Source organism: Acanthisitta chloris, unplaced genomic scaffold (genome assembly GCF_000695815.1).
Source record: "Acanthisitta chloris isolate BGI_N310 unplaced genomic scaffold, ASM69581v1 scaffold13032, whole genome shotgun sequence".
Lineage (NCBI taxonomy): Eukaryota > Metazoa > Chordata > Aves > Passeriformes > Acanthisittidae > Acanthisitta > Acanthisitta chloris.
Window position 1 is genome coordinate 94052 of NW_008662235.1, and position 17834 is coordinate 111885.

At 39.0% G+C, this 17834-nt stretch overlaps 1 protein-coding gene across 1 annotated transcript in view; it reads right to left on the reverse strand.

Annotated features, from left to right (window-relative positions):
- Nucleotides 1-17834, reverse strand: part of LOC103798275 (disrupted in schizophrenia 1 protein-like) — a gene marked incomplete at both ends in the record, with an annotated part of 112802 nt that overhangs the window by 88955 nt on the left and 6013 nt on the right. Inside the window, one exon of the mRNA XM_009070528.1 lies at nt 15602-15837. Coding sequence (XP_009068776.1) covers nt 15602-15837 — 236 coding nt within the window. The remainder of the gene's footprint in view (nt 1-15601; nt 15838-17834) is intronic.

Sequence of the window (17834 nt, forward strand, 5' to 3'; positions counted from 1 at the left end):
AATCCAGTTTTCACCTCTGCCAGGAAAAGTTCAACTACGGTCACTTGTTCTCACGGTAACTACGTGAAATATCACTACTTAGGTTCCTTAGATCCATAAAAACCTACAAAATATTCATACCAAATTGATTCAACAGTGGCCTGACCCATGCTGACATGAACAAATTCAGTGTCTTCTTCCACATATTCAAACCAAGTAGGTTTACTACTTTGATAATTATGAACCTAATGTAAACCTGTGCCTTTGGTTCTTGCAAATATACTCACAATTTACATTTTTAACATAAGGTTCAAAAATCCAAGTCAAACCAAACATCAGGAGTTAGGATAGAGATTATTTTTCTAACTTTAACGCTTCCCTCCTTCCTACTTAGGAGGCATACACTTTTATGCAGTGTTCAAGTACTTTCTCACATGCTATTTTCTTCCCTCAGATACCTCAATTCTGTGTACATGACAGTCACCACTCCCCATCAGCAGCATTTCAATTTTTTTTTTACCTGTATTATAAAACCTGTACTTCTTTCATGAGCTACCATTACTATTCTTCCCGAATAAGAACTATTAATTTATTTCTAAGCTGTTCTTTCTGGGTTTGGCACTGAAACATCCAAATATTTCAGAAACATCACTGACTTAATGATATTCTCACATGATAAGACAGCACTGCATTCATTTTACAAGTGGAAGACAAGTCACTATTACTCAGAAAGCATGTTAAGTAAGACTGAGTGCCCATTTTGACATGCATGCATTTCCTGCAGCCCATCACTATGTTTCATTTTGTTTTGAGAACCTGCTCCTTCTTGTTTTCCAAGCACAGCACTTACTGAGCCCTATTTCAAGAGTCATTTATGCATGTCTGAATCCCAAAGCACACAAAGTTGGACTTGAGCACACAGTTACTGATCACCTATAGAAAGGCTGACTGGACCCTTTGCTCAGCTACACACAGGAGTGAACCAGCCTCAGAGGCAGAATTCATCATTTAACCACATTAATGAGATAGCTATTTGTATGGCTTTCCCTAATACCCTGCTTCATGGAGCACTCAACTTTCCAACATACAACCAAGCAAGGCCAGTCACCTCATTACCATCCTAGCACATGAGGGGGTATCTAAAGCTCCAGATGAGGCAGTCCCCTCAGAAATGGCTCATGACAGTGTAAGACAACCCCTGTATAAGGCAGCAAACAGAAATGCAGCTGGTTAGCTATGTAAGAGTGGTTTAATGACATTTCCCACACTGCAGTCTCAAATTTCTCCCTTTTCTACAGCAATATATGTGCAAAACACAAAGTGTTAGACAAATAATGGTGCCATTATCAGCTGCCTGCTTGCCTTTGGGCATGCCAGAGGGAATGAACTATTTAGCCACTTTTTTCTCAATTTCTGGAGCTCTCAGTGACTTTCAGCATCTCCTACAATTGGCATCTGAGCTGGTCAGGTTATGAAAAAAAAAAAAAAAAAGTTGGGCTTTGTGTACATATGTCAACAGGGAGCAGCAAGGCTGCAATGTGTAATTGAATGAATAATGGGTGACTGGCCCAATTGTGATGAAACTGCCTTATAAAATCCAACTCTAAAGACTCAGGCCATAATAAAATGTAAAGTGCAGTTATAGCCAGAAGAACAACAGTATACAGATGGCACTTCTATTGAACAAATCTCTTCCATGTGCTCTTCCTCTTATCTGTTTGCTCTCCACACAGAAGGCCCCCCCAGGTTCATACAGCGTGTCACTGCTCTGCAGAACTCATACAGCTAACAAGGAGAGAGATCATTTTTTAACATCTTTTTAAACAATGCATCCAAAACAGCATTACAAACCAAGACCCAGTTGTCAAGTCTGAATTGCTAACAAGGATGCACAAGCCCATGCAGACTTTCAGGACCAGGTGCTGAGTGGGAAAAAATACCCTCTTTATACCCAGATTTCTTTTTTATGAACATCTATCAAGTCACTTGAAAAAATAAAATAGGAACCACATGCTGCCATTTTAACGACAGCAGAACTACAGTTTTAAGAGAATTTTGCAGAACTATAGTTTTAAAGGAATTTTATAGTAATCTGACCCATATCCATAAAAAACATCATTAGTAACTGTTTTGATCAAAGCTAGTTATAAGCTGCATTAACCACAGACTTGAACCCAAAGAATCCTTTTGTTACAGTTACAGCATTCACACAGACTCTTACAAGTGTATTTGTATTATTTATGGTATGAATTTCACAGTAGTATCTTGTTTCGAATCCTTGTTAGCCTTCAGAGCAATACCATAGGAATCCCTTATCCCTTTTAGAGATTAGCCTATCATACAACTTGCACACAGCAATCAAAAGCATGTACAAATCAGCCATAGTTACCAACTACAAACAGCTTTTAACTAAGTTTGTTCCCAGATTGTTTTCTTCTACCACAAAACACCATCACAGAGAAGCCCCTCACAAGCTTTCCAATTAACTGACAAGCTAATGACCCGCAAGAGAAACCAGGCAGTCAATACCGATTCATTCTACCGACAAAGAGCTTTAACAGCCGTGATCTGTTACATGTGACTTGAACCAGAAATAGTATTTTCTTTTACAACCACTCTGGAGCATCATATTTCATTTTAAGAGGGGTATTCTGTCTGCTTAAAAGCTGCTTTATGTATTACTACCAGGGTAAATGGCTTTAGAAAGAGCTCCTTGGAATAACACTAAATTCTTGCCTGGGAAGACATCCATAGTTTTGACTCATTGCTATTCTTCTCCGGCAGAACAGCTAATCAAGAATTTGACTGCTTGTCCTCACAGTCTTAGCAATCCATTACAAGGACCATTTAGAACTTACTTCTCAAATTCAAGATCAGCTAACTCCACCACAGAGAAAGCAAAGTTCTTGACCCAGCTGATGAAAGGACTAGAATAAGACAGGAATTCAATTAATGCAAATTAAACTGACTAAATACACAGGAAAAGAAAGGTCTCTAATACTCGCAGAACCCACAGCAATCTGTGCATCATGGGTAATTTCTTCATTCACACAGATGACCATGTAGGACCTTCATTTAAATGACTTCCAATGGACTTACACACATTGGGATCCATAACGAGAAACAAAGAAAAGAAAAGGAATGTATACTTGATATATCCTAGGGTCTCACTGCATACATGCTAGACTGGAAGGGGAACGCAGGAGCTGAGGAATGATGTAATTTCCGGATGATGAATGAAGTAATACTTTGGCAAAATATGCACTTCAGCTAGAGAGTTGCAGGAGGATGTGGGAAGGCTGCATGTCCAGGAACTGAGGCTGATCTGGCATGTAACCATAGACTACGGGAAAAATTTTAAGATCCAAACACTTCAGGTGAGCCAGTGCCCTTTAAGTATCTCATTTTACTGACCTTAAAGAAGAATAGCTACTGAGTATGTTGAATTGTAATAACATAATTGGAACCTGCTAAGATGATGAGGTTCATAATTGGAAATGGTGTGCAAGCAAAACAAAGAATGCCAATTCAATGCAATAGGAGACAGAAGGAAGACTAGGAACAAAGTGGTCTGGTTCACACATTCCTCACTCTATCACAGGCTTCCCACATGACTGCAGAGGACATTAAATGTTATGATATAACAGATAATGTTTAAAATGCCTTTTTAAGAATATTCTGAGAAGTTACTATTTACATGCAGGAATTACATGCTCTGGAAGTGGCTTTGTTCTGAGGAAGGCTGACTAGCACAATACTGGGAAGAATGGCTTTCTACTAAAGGAAGGCATGTTTCTGAATGTCTTTCCTTCCACTTTGCTAGTATACTTCCCTTTGCATACCAGGCTATTATGCATTTCTGTTTTGTTTCCTAAGAAAAAATTCAAAGGATGAAAATGGGCAAAAGGCAAGTCATGCTGTTCTCTACATTTATGACACAAAAATATACACACTGCTTAAGCAGAAACAGTTCTTGCATTAATAATACACACAGTTACAAAAAATGTAGTTAGAATGCAGTTTGCAGATCTGCACAACAGAACATACCACACACATAGTACCAGTGTAAAATAAATAAATCCTGTACTGAAAAATGCTTATTTTTCATAGAGAAGCTAAGCTGCTGTCTCTGATCTCTGCCTGAAGAGACTGAAAGGCAAGTAAAAAGTCCTTTAACAGCACAGCAAATGCTCTTCTTTACATTACTGTCACCTAAAAGATTATTATAGATCTTGTTATTTCACTCCCTATTTCCACACCACAATATAGTGCCTAAGCAAAACCACTTTCATTTCTTTAAATCTAAGAACAAGTCAGAACAATTTAAAATTACCCATATTTGAATTTCTAATTCAAGAGCAAGAGCCTAGAAGCCCACGCTCAGATTGTATGCATATGAGAAAGCATGATGGGCTGAACCCTCAATTCGCATGAATATGTATTCCCTCCTAGATAAAATCTGCAAATTTAAAGAGTTTACAGCTTGAATTTGGCCCAGAGTAATGAGACTGCCTGCAAAGGATAATCTCATTCTCCTGATCACAGCCTGCAGAGAGCATGGCTTTTCCAGCTTTAAGTCTTCTAACATGATTTCTCCTCCGATTCTGAAGTACAAGAAGCTGCACTGTCTTAGAAGATGAAAACATATAAGCCAAGCCCTACACTTGTAATCTTGGGTTTTAACAGCAAACAGAAGCTGACCTTCCAAAAAAGCTTTTGTCCAGTCCTTTGCAAAAGAAATCAGAAGTGCTACTTGGGGAACATCTCGTGTAAACATCTGCTACAGCCTACATCAAGGCAAAAATGCACCAAAAATCTTAAGGCTAGGGACTTCACTGGGCCTTTAAGGAAGAAGTCCACAATATAAACTCAAATCAAACAATCAATAACTTCCTTGTATTTTTACAGTTTCCTCAATGGTTATGTCTCAAAGTTGTGAAGACAAATCAGTCAAAAAAAGCTCTTTTGAACAAAGCTAGATTTAACAAGGCAAAGTTTTAAGCTAGATATGTACAATCAGGACCAAATAAACAACAAAAAAAAACCAAACAAACAAGAAAACATACTTGTATCCAATGTTTTCTTGAATAAAATCAACAGATTCATTATTTGCAGGTGCCAGGTACAGATTTCCACCAGGACAACACTTACAGGGTGTTGCCAGTCCTATACTTCTCAATTAGGAACATTCAGGGCTAGAATGAATTAAATGCACTAAGGTAAATCAGCATTTCTTGTTTATTTTTTAAGCTCTCTACCACAAAGTTTGATTTTATCTAATCAAGGAAGTCATTGGCTTACAAAATTTTCATTCTATGTGATCTGTTCATAAGCCTGTCTGGGCTACGTATCTGAGTATCATCATATTGGGAAAGCAATTTGTTGGTCCAGCACAAGTCCCTTTTCATGTTTGTGCAATAATCCATGGGACTTTAAACAATGAGATTTTCACAGAAGGCTATCTCCATAGTGGGAAGCAAAATCATCCTTTAAACATGAATCAGGATTTTCCAAACAAACTCTGACTTTTCCTTGGATAATGGAGCCCACAGAAAATTTCTGTATGATGAGAGAGCAAGTTAAATAATTATAAAAACACAAAATTTCTGCTGAACTGATGTGGTGAAAATCCAATTTCTCTATCTAAACCTGACACTGCTCCTGAGGCATGGACTTTGACACTAAATAGAAAGAGAGAAAAGTTGTGTTTAACTCATACTGAAAATGAAATTTCTAGCAGTTGCAAGGACTAGCCACCTGAATTAGAACTAAAATGCAAAGTCTCACCTTGGAAAGCTTCCAACTTCAAAAATTAATCTGATCTGAGACAAAAATTATCAAGAGATGTACTTTCAGGTGCAGGAGCATTGGACCTTCTGCACATTTCAATCTACAGAGCTCTCCAAGGAACAAGAATGAGAACCCAAAATTATGCACCTAGCTCTGAGCCATCAGAGAGCTGATTTTGCTCCAGCAATTTGCTTTTCTTCTAGCTGTCATTTGCAGAGCAGTATTTCTTCACGTCAAGGATTGCTTCAACAAATGTGCTTCTCCACTCAGAATCTATCAAGTATCAGAACTAGAAATACACTTTCCCAATGTTTGTATAACCTTATCTTACCAATAAGGTTTTCCAGTGACTCGGGGGTTGCTGGGTGACTGCACTTGTCTTCGCCGACTGTCACAGACTTGTATCTAGATGAACTGGACTATATAACCCATCATCCTCCCCACCTCTGACATACACAAGAACTCTAAACTGAGACAACTTTTGTTTGCTGTAGTGCTGGCAGACACTAGCCTCAATTAGGAGACTTGTAGAAAAATCAGGGCATTAGATGACACCTCACAATTTTTTATAAGAGTGGTAAGATTATTTTTTTTAATCCCCACAATAGAAGGGCTAAGGCAGCATCTCAGTAGGGGTTTGGGGTTTTTTAATAGAAAAATCACTCCAACAGAATCAGTCAGCTCACAGGCACGTGAAAATGCTGCTGGCATCTTTAATGATGATTCCAAACTCAATTTTTATTGCCACGTGTTGAGAACTCCTCTGGTCCTATACCACACCACTCAGGCAGTCGAACTGGCTGTCTGTTTCAACCAGCCATTCGCATGGTGCTGTATTTCCTACCATTCTTCTGCCAGCTGTTGCTGCAAGACAGTTGTGGCAGTTGTTGCTTCAGTTGCTATCTGAAACAGGAGCATCAGACTGAAAAGAACAGCACAATCTAACAGCTACCTGCAAGAGCAGTTCAGTCACATCCTACCTAATACTTTCCCCAGATTTTCTGATGTATCAATAGATCTCCGTTCTTCTGCTACATCTGTCTGGAGTACACAAAAACTAGACCTTGCCTGCAGCAGCTGCAATTATTCTCCTAAGAATAACATCCATTTTACTTCACTGACTGAGTCTGTCCCTGGATATTGTTGCTGGCTGTTTCTCTTTATTATATACAAATGAATTCAGTATCATACATTGATTAGGACAGCTGGTCATTTTTCCCTAGAGAGAAATAAATCTCACTGCATGCATACCCAGAGGAATCAGCACATATGTGGCCTGGGCTTTATAGGCTGCTACGTCCCACTGGATGTTGTTCAAGCAAGCAGAGGAAACCAGATGCTCAGCAGAGAAAACCAGATTCCTCATTAAACTGCACACATAGGTACTCAAGCAAGGGTTACTCATCTTTCTGCTGGGACTTTTTCCCTCTATAATGCTGCTTGGAAGTACAAAAAACTGCATCTAAGATTGCTCCAAAATCGTTCAGGTTGTCAGCAGTGGCTCTGTCCTCCAAGCTGGAAGACTCACTTCCTCCTTTCCCCACTTTGTTTTTAACCCTCCCTGTTCTTCTCAAGGATGGCCAGTGCCTACACTGTGGGAGCAGGCTTGGCAGAAGCCCTTTTTCCTCCTTACAGCAGGGGTCCCCACCAGCTCCAGTAGGATCACAGTCACTATGAACTTCTGAGCCACATTTGCACCTTTGCAGGAAGCAAATTCACTTCATGTCCTGAAGCACAGACACTGTATGGCATGTCAGGCTTTCAGTACACAGTTACTTCTAGAGTTGCCGCCACAAGTGAGAAGAAAAAAAAAAAAAAAAGAAACAAAGCCACTTGCCCATGGAATTTATCCTTCAGTCCTAGGCAGTGAACAAAGGAATGAAATTAATCCTAGGTAGGCAAAATGGACAGGAAAATACCTATCTATCTACAAAAAGAAAGCTGAGCGTCCTAATCAGTCAGATCCCAAAAGACGATGATCACTTCTTTCACCTGTGACTTGTCTAAGCCTCTCACAAAAGACTATAGACAACTGCTTTGAGAAAACTGACATGATGGCCTCATCAAAACACAAACCCAGCTGTGGCACTAGCTGCAAATGAGACAAATGCTATTATCAAGACTCATGCTGGGTCATGACATTTGGTAAAAAATTTGGAGCTTCCCTTGTGGCAGAGGAAGCTGGCTGTGAGGACAGTCCCTCCCAGGGCAGGAGATCTTTCCAGGGCAGAGTCCTCCTCAGGTGCCAGGGAACATCCTCTCTGGTTCTGCTCATCTGCTGCAAGCACACTGCTGCAGGTTTTGTGAAGCTGTAGTGCACAGAATAAAATGATCACTGAATTATTAAACAAGAGAACTACAATTAAAAAAACAGGGCACCATACCATCTTTGTTATATCTAGCTATAATAGCAGTAGTAGTATCAGCTATATTTTAAGAACCCTGTAATCATATTTTGGTTCATCTCATGTAGCATAGTCAAAGACATGTTTCCTACAACAGAGAACAGTTTTGAATTCTGGGTTAAGCTGTTAAAAAAATAAAATCAGAGCAGCATGAAAGGGCCCTAAGTCAAGGCAGTAAGGCAATACTCAAAGTGACCTGTGCATTGTCCTCATGTCACAGAATATAACTTATCATGGACTGAAATTAAGTCAACCAAGCAAGCCTTAGGGGGCAACTGAAGCTGTCAGAAGGTTCCCATGCCCAGAGCTTATGACTGGGACAGAAGTGAACAACAGGGAGAGCAGTTTCTGGGGCTGTGCAATACTTCTTCACATGGTACACTGGTTTTCAATTCTGCAGAGCTGAAAAGCTAAAATAACTGAACTAGTGAGGTAACTCAGAGCTCTCTTCTTCACTCCTATTACTTGGTGATGAAGCTCCAGCTGTGGTGGACACTGCACAAGTTACCTGTTTTGTCTATGTATCCAATAGCTTAAGATAGTCATTTCATCATGCATATCTATAAAAGGGAAACAAAGGAGGGAAAGCTCTCATGTCTCATTTATCTATTTAACTTACTTGCATTCCTTTTTAATATTATCTTTACCCTGGACTTTTGATCTTTCACAGAAATACCATGTGGACAGATAGTATGGTGTAGTTGTGACAGAGGAAGGTATTTCTTAAGGGGAAAAAGAAGAAAATCTGCCAGAAAAAGCAGGAAACAGTACAGAGAAAGAGCCCAGAAGCTTTATCCTCTCAAACGCCACAGAAGCAAGAATATTACAGAGATTAGACACATGCACAGAAACACACATGCTTACACCACTAGCAGTGAAATATAACAGCATCAGGGAAGGCAAGTGGCTACCAGGTAGGAACAGCAGGAGGAAAGTCTGGGCAGAAGGGCAGAAAGCCCTTCTGTCATGGGAACACCATAGGACTACTGACAACCTCCCAGGGCAGACACTTGATGCTACACAGGAAAATCAGCCACCAAATGGAAGATTCAGAAGAAAATAAAATTGCAGGAGACAGTAAAAGCAACACTGACTTGCTGAAATCTGCCCCATGTATAGCCAGGCCAGCTAAAATCTCCCCAGCACCAAATGAGACCAGAAGAAGTTAGATAATGATGACATGTGCTTCAAGGTCTGCTAAACCATTCAAGTCTTCATGGTCCAACTCATAAAACAACATAGGATTCACTGCTGAAAATATTCAGGAACATCTTTGAAAAACCCAAAACCCCTTAGATTACTTTTGCTTCTAACCTACCAATGTCACTTTCTACTTGTAATTAAGCACTACAAAGGTTGTAATATCAGGAAAAAGTGCAGACAACAAAAAAAACTTCAAACAACTCAAGAAGTAAATCCAGAATTGAAGACCCAAAAAGCATCTAGCATGAAAACTACAATTCAATTCTCTGCTGCCCCACACATAGGGCCAGCAAAAAGTCAAAACATTAGCAACCTGTGCACTGTAGTAGAAATTTTTTGATGCTCTAATGCCATTTCATCCCTCTGCTCTTCATATTTGTACTACTCTCCTATTCCCAAAGAATATTTTTGGTATGTAAGCATTGACACAGAAAAAGTCAAACTCAAACTACATAGTCAAAAAGGAGTTTCCTGGACAGACTGCATGTTATCTAGCAAACAAGATACACTTTTGAAAGGATAGACTGCAATTTGGTTTGCTACTTTAAGATTTTTGTTGAAAGGCTGCTGGTAACAAACATAGCTGCATTTAGACTTATTCAGTGATTACACATAGCTTGTTAACCTCTACTTTGACTAGAAATTTCATGTGGACATACACATTGAAGAACAAAAAATGTACAAAACAGTCTTTCCTAGTGACAAAACACAACAGCCCATTCTGAATGCCACTTTCCTAAGTTAGTATGTGAAATTATGTAGATGCCTTTTGTCTTTCCCAAGTATATGAACTTCTCAAAAAAAAAAAAAAACACCTTTTTTGCCTTTATCAGGCTTTGCCCCCAACGGAAGTTGCTGAATGCTTTGAGCATATTCCAACTAATAAGGCTTACACCCCCCTGAGCATTTTTATTTCACTTCAAATTAATCTTTTTCAGATGAGCCCCAGGCATCACTAAAGCAGAGTGAAACAACTGCATAAAACTTGAAGTTCAGTTCCTTTGCACCACTGGCCATACTATAATAACTAACAAACAGAATAGATAATTTCCCTATCTTCAGAAGATCGCACACACCCACTTTACCACACATTCCTACTAATTAAAACTTGTTCTTTGGGAAAGGTGGAAGAAGAGGTGAAGTATTCAAATATTTTGAAAGATATTTAATTGAATTTCTTTCTTTCAGCCAGCAATCGGTGCCCAGACAATAGTCCAGATGGAACTGTGCAATTTAAGGATGACATGTTGCACAGACATGTGCATCTGCAGATATGGATAAAACAAAGAAAACGCTAAATGAAACTAAATGTGACCTGAAGTATAACAGATTTCCCCAATTTTTATTGTGAAATGCATAGAAACACAGAAATACACAGAAATGAAAACAACAGGTACTAAAGTGAATAAGTCAAATAATTAACATGGCCTTATTTTATAATTAGAAAACTCTACTTACACTAGTTAAAAACATGTTTTTCTGAAATGGTGACCACTTCAGAAGAGGATAAGAAAATTATATGTTTTGTTACCTTTTGCAGTCTCTGGGAGCAACTACTTCACGCAAACACTCAGACCCCTTTCCCTCTGATTTCGGTAAGTTGCCTTCAGTTAAAACACTAGCATGTGTCACAGTGCACACAGCACCAGCTTCACCTACCTTTTAAACACATCTCCACGCAACCCCATGCATGCAAACTGAGCTTTTGCCCTGCAGTTTCCTCATTTTATAATAATTATTACACCCTTTAACTTACTAAGAGCAATCAAGCCTGTCTGACTGAGTAAAAGGACCAAATTCTGTGGTCTCAACCTCAATGAGAATTCCCTGTCAAAACGTTTATTTGCCCATTAACCAGCAGGTTTTAACCTCATCTTCCAACAGCCCTCAAGAAAGGTCCTAGGGTAACATGGCTAATATTTTCAATTCTTCAAACTCAAAGCATGCTATAGTTATTGGGAAAGGCTTTTTGTTTTCAAAAAGTTCACTGCATATCAAACATGAAAAAACAATGAATATTCCCAAAAAATAACATTTGACAAGAAAAATAAGCTTAGAAACAATGCTCATGCCAGTGTTACATTGACTTGCTTTATTACTTCTTCACAAGTATATCTGGCAACTATTCTTCATTTAATATGTTCTCTCATGTTCCCTGAAGTTTCCTTCAATGTGTTGCTGTTTAATAGCATTTAGTTGAAGAAAAGCAAAGTAATTTATATTTTATAGTGAGCTGAATACAATTCATTATAGCACAGATTATCTTAAGAGATGCTTCATACTAGCCCTGTGTTACTCCAATGCTGAATGAAATTCATGTAGTCAAACAATTATGCAAAAGCACATTATAGCAGTGCTTTACTGACTATCACAACGCTGTTAGAATAAATACATAGTATCTTGAAACCAAATAGGCAGGAGCTTGTAATTTACAGCCCATCAATATTGAATGACTTTCTACAGAAGCACTGACCTTTAGTACATTTGCATGAGTATTAGCTTTATTTCTCACACAGATGGCTCCAACTTTGGAAAACTTTTTTTTCCTCTGCAATTATTCAAAAAATAAAACATACATTTCCAGAAAAACCTCTTTCAGATGAAATATCCCAAGACTTTGGAACTGAAAACTAATATGCTGAACTAGAGTTACTTGAATATTTTCACCTGTTGCCTAGTACACAATACTTCTTTCACAAGACAGACTGGTTTAGAATAAGCCAATGCAAGTCACAACCATGGAAATTCTGGCTAGGTATGACACACAGGAAAAAGAGGTCACAGGAAGGGTGATGAAGCGCAGGATATCTAGGCAGGGCTGCAAAATCTCAATCCTTGAAGATATGCAAAACTCTGATGGATGGGGCCCTGACTGACCTGATCTCACTTGGAAATTGTGGCTCTGCTTTGAGCAGGAGTTTAACATGACCTCCTAAATCATTCTATAACTGTACAGCAATGTAGGCGATGCCCAAAGGCACACAGGAAGTACACCCACACCAAATATCTTACTATTGGCATGCTGCTTTTTCATCTTACAGAAAGAGAGAATAGAACATGACTGGATGTGGACACAAGGTCACTGTACCTGAGGTATGATGAACTGCACAGCTTTAAAAGGAAGCCACCCATCGCTTAAACTCACTGTTAAACTAAACGAAGTCTCACTGTTAAAATTTAACTGCAATCATTGCAGGAGCACTTTCTTCTCTTCAGCCCTTCTCAATACAGAGACTGCCCTGAAAGCAAGAAATAGTAGAGATCCCATGCTGGAAATATGCCTGCTGACCACCCAGCAAGTGCAGCTCTGGGATACTTTCAGCTACCTAAGTAGTAAGTGGTTTGGGAAGAGAGATTTGAGAACCAAAAGCAAGGAAGAGGCCACATGATTAAGTGAAGTGGTGGAGTCTCACAGCTGGACTGGAAATTTCAGTTTGTGCTCACAAGACAGCTTGTGTATTTTCCAATAGAGCAGTAGACACAGCATATGCAACATTCAAGGCAGATTTTAATTCAGAGATAACCACCATCTCCTGCAGAGAGGAGAGGAGCTGCTGAACAGACAGCAAATGGTACCTTTGAAAGGCTGCAGCAGCTAGATTGTGACATGTTCCTACCAGCTCACTTTGCTTTTAAGTTGGAAAGGAGGAAGAATAAAAAAAAAAACCAACAAAAAACATTAGCACTTAATTGATGGATGTGGCAAAGTCCCTCAATAACTATGACCAAACCAGGTGTCTCTCATCTAGCTGCTATAACCATTAAACTTCTCTACTTTCAGAGTCCATATTCTCTTGTCTGTTAGACTTCTGGCCTTTTGTCAGAATTTTGGTTTTGCATTTCTGGCTACAGTATATCCCAGCTTAAAAACTGTGATGGAGTGGAGCACACTCCCTGCCAGGACACTGAGACCCTTGGCAAGTAAGAGCTTGTTTTGAATCTGTGGGTTCACATCCAATCAGCCTAGAGAGGACATTAAATGCAGCACTTCCACATCCTGAACCAAGGACTGTCTTCCACACGATCATGCCATAGGTGCACATGTACATCAGTGCTATTAGCTCTGGTCAAAAAAGTCTTTGGGGTTTGACAAGAACACCCAACTATAACCTGACATGAGAGATTTAAACTGTTCCCAAAGGCTGTCACAGATGCCTAAGTGTGTTTACTTGTGCAGTTCAAAACAGCATTTTTGCATCCTGTATTGGGTCTAGCTGTGATGGAGGTAACTTTTCCCAGAGCAGTCCTCACAGCACTGTGCTTTTCACTGGTAGCTAGAAAGGTGTTGCTAACACACCAGTGTTTTGTCCACTGCTGAGCAGTGCTGGCACAAAATCAGCACTGTCTCCTCAACATTCCACCCACCACCACCACCAGCCTGGGGCTGGGCAAAACCTTGGGAGGGGACATACCCAGGACAGCTGACTCAGTTGATGTCTGCTTAGATATAAAAGCTAAGAAAAGGAAGCAGAAGGGGCATTCACTATTTTCCTTTGTCTTCCAGAGGAACAACTACCTGTGCTGAAGCCCTGCTTCCAGGGAAGTGTCTGGACATTGCCTGGTGATCAGAAGTAGAGAACAAAATTTTGGGGTTTTATTCCTTTAGCTAAAGCAAAAGATTTCATGCACACAAGCAAACTGCCTTATCTCGACCTACAACTTGTTTTCCATCTTATTTTCTATCCCCTGTCCAACTGAGAAGGGGGAGTGATAGAGAGGCTTGGTAGGCACCTGGTGTCCAGTCAAAATCAATCCACCACAGTCCTCACTTGCAATAGCTATGCATAGCTCCAGCTATGTCAATGAGAACAGAAGCACCTGACCATTGACCCTGGTGACACAAAGTCAATCAACAAACAAAACTAGACTATAAAAGTTTAATTCGTTGCAGCTTTTAAAAATTAACAGAAAGGAAAAAAATTCTCAATTTTCATTAAGTTATGAACTCACTTTGAATAATGAATCCCTAGTTTCCCTTAAGTGATCGGGTTATTCGTGCTGCTAATAAGTGAACAACTTGGAGCCAATTCCTCCTGAACCAGTACTAATTTAACTCATCTTTAAATAATTTACCAAAGAGGTAAGTGCAACCCAAATGTTGCATCAGCAAAGTGAGACAAAAAAAATTCTATATATTCTTTCATTGTTTCCAAATCCAAAACTAAGAAAACTCAAATCAAAGCATGGTTTCTCAGACAGACTGCTTGAGACCTTCTATTCCTCAATCTCAGAAACACAGGTTAAGATACTATTGAAACAAGCTAAACTTAATTCAAGAAACTATTTCCCACAACGTAATTTAAAAATTTAAACAAATGACAAGAGAGAGGAATATGTTCTCTATGAAATGATCTGCTGACTTTAAAAAAAAAACACCTGTATAAGTTAGCACACATGAGCAGCAATTTCTCATGAATGTTAATATAACCAAACTAAATCCAATAAACATGAAGGGAGGAAAAAAATTGCAAGCAACATAGTTATTGCTTATCTGGAAGAAAAGCAAGTTAGGATAAACAGAAATTTGATTTCCATATGGTGACACAGCAGCAGTATCATTTTCAGAGTCCCATCATCAACATCCACTACAGTTCAGACCCTGAGTGCCTCTATTGCTTTTGTAAATAAAAATGACACTATTTCCAAAAGGTTACTAAAAGTAGCTTCTATTCCATTTAAATGCACCATATGCTGAGCATTTAACTGTAGATGTCCCAGAAGTATTCATAACAATCCATTTCCCCCTACCTTGAGTCCACTGTTAGAACCTAACATTCATCACATTAAACTTCATTATGATCAGAAGTTCACTGAAACAAGAAGCATCTCTAATATTTATTTGAATGGTGCCTAGTACACACTTTCAGGCTGTGAAAAATGTGGTTTAATTATTGCATTACCAAACTGGGGGGAAAAAAAAAATCCATTAGTTAACAAGCAGAAATAGTGTAACTTACAGATAGGTGTTAACAGTCGATGGCCACATATGCTTTCTGTAGGTGCCTCTTTACCATAAAAGAACTTTAAGTGCAAGACCTTAAATAACTACAAACCCTTCCTTCCTGAGAAGGTACATCAATACTAGAATTCTCTTCTTAGAAAATTTTAAAGTGTCTCGATCCAGCTAATTGGTTGGCACAATTATGAAGAAAACAACCGACAGACAATTCAGCAGAGCATTGAGGAAGATACAAGATTCGACATCTAAATTGAAATATAAATACCTCTTTATTGTTCCTGGAAGATCTAGACTGAATGGAATTCGATAGGAGGATGCCAAAGTGTCATCCACAGCCTTGCTTATTTCCTGCAGCTCTCTCAAAGAAACGCAGCCAAGTAAAGCAGCCAGTTCACTGTCCTGTGACTGAATAAACCCATCTTGCTCTTCAATTTCCTTTCTTAGCTGTTGATCTTTTGTTTCTAATATGGCCAGTCTTGTTTGGAGGTCTTCAATTTGTTCCTGCATAGAACAGAAACCAGAGTTTATTATGAAACCTGTTAAAGAAAGTCCCCTGTCCCTAAAAAACAACAAACAGTACAATCTCAGAAGTAGCATGAATTAAGTTTGTCCAATATAGCACAACATTAAATGAGAAGACATCCTTTTGCTAACACACACAAATTCTTCTGTTGGTTGTATTTAGAAACTCCAGTGTTTCCAACTGTCTGAAACTCATCACCTCCATTTCAACACGAGATTTCAGGTTCCACTTCCAACACCAACTGTCAGTCATCTTTCACTTTTAAAATACACCGGTATTTCCCAAGTTAAAAACTTCCACAAAAAAACCCAACCCAAATCTCAGTTCTGACAACAGAATCTTGCTACAGACTGGCAGCTGAAGTGATCAACCACCTATCGGTTCTCCTGCATTGTACTCCTGCAGTGGTTCCTCTCAGACATAGGATGCAAGTGGAGAATCACTGACTATGCCCAGCCTTTTGATAATAAGCATTTCATTTTAATTAAAAGCACAAGATCCCTCCCTTGAATTAAAATGACCAGAACTGCAACCTCAGTTGCACTCCTCTTGCTAAAAGTTCAAATCCCATGCATTATGATATTGATATTACTTGCACATTCTGATTTTTAGTATCATAGAATTGTAGACTCACTAAGTTTGGAAAAGACCTCCAAGATCATCAAGTCCATTCTTTAACTGAACACCATCTTGCCAACTAAACCATAGCACTAAGTGCCACGTTCAGTCATTTCTTGAACACTTCCAGGGATGGTGAATCCACCAACTCCCTGAGTAGCCTGTTCCAATATGCATACCACACATTCAGTGAAAAATTCTTCCTGATGTCCAACCTGAATATCCCCGGGTGCAGCCTGAGGCCATTTCCTCTTATCCTGTTGCTAGCTGCCTGGGAGAAGAGCCAGCCTGATCCTCACCTCACTACAACCTCCTTTCAGGTAGTGTGGAGAGCAAAAAAGTCTCCTTTTCTCCTGGTAAAAACAACCCCAGCTCCCTCAGCTGCTCTTCATATGACACACTCTAGAGCTTCACCAGCTTCATTGCCCTTCTCTGGACACACTCCAGCACCTCAATGTCTTGCTTGAAGTGAAGAGCCCATAAAAACCAAAAAAAAGCTTCATGAATTTGTGTGTCATTCTTGCACAGGATTTTCCTTGAAAAACCAAGAGATAGCTTGCATCCAAGGAAGGAGCACTTCTTGAAGGAGTCTGGGTTTCTGAGTTAAAGTTATTTAATGTATGACCCTTGGCTCATTTGTCCCAGAAGTTAAAAAGTGAAAAAAAAAATTAAATTAAAAACAAGATAACTACTTGCCATTGAACTAGCTCAATGTCATGCTGGAGAATTTGATCTTATTTCTACCTTTCTTATGATCTCTGTGAAACTTTGCAACTCACTTAAACTATTATCTCTACACACAGCCACAGACTGTATGTTCACCATTTTCTATACAACCTGCAAGAGGGGTCTCTGACATGCTATCTACAGACTCTTAACAGAAATCAAAGTTCCTAATTCCATGCTCTGATGACATTCAGTCCAACCAAAAATAAAAATTAAAAGCAAAGCCACAGACCCAAAACAAAACCTTTAACAGGTAAATAACTAGGCATTACAAAACTGACATTAGAAACAACCATATGGCTTTTTATGGCAATTCACTTCCTCATTGTCCTTCTGTGAAAACAGCAATAAGAATATCTCTTCAACCCAGAGCAATGTTAGGGAGATAAACTGGGTTTGAATCACTAAGATATTGTATTGATTAACACTAAGATATTGTATTGACTAACACTGACAAAAAAAAAAAAAAAAAAAAAACAAAAAAAAAAAAACCCATTCACTAATTAATCAATTTGTATCCAAAAGAAGGTTTGAGTGGCATACAGCAAAAAGGTTCTGGGGCCAAATACTGGGTAATGAAGATTAAAAAATATCCTGAATAGCTCAACAGACACTTTCCATCTTCAGCAGG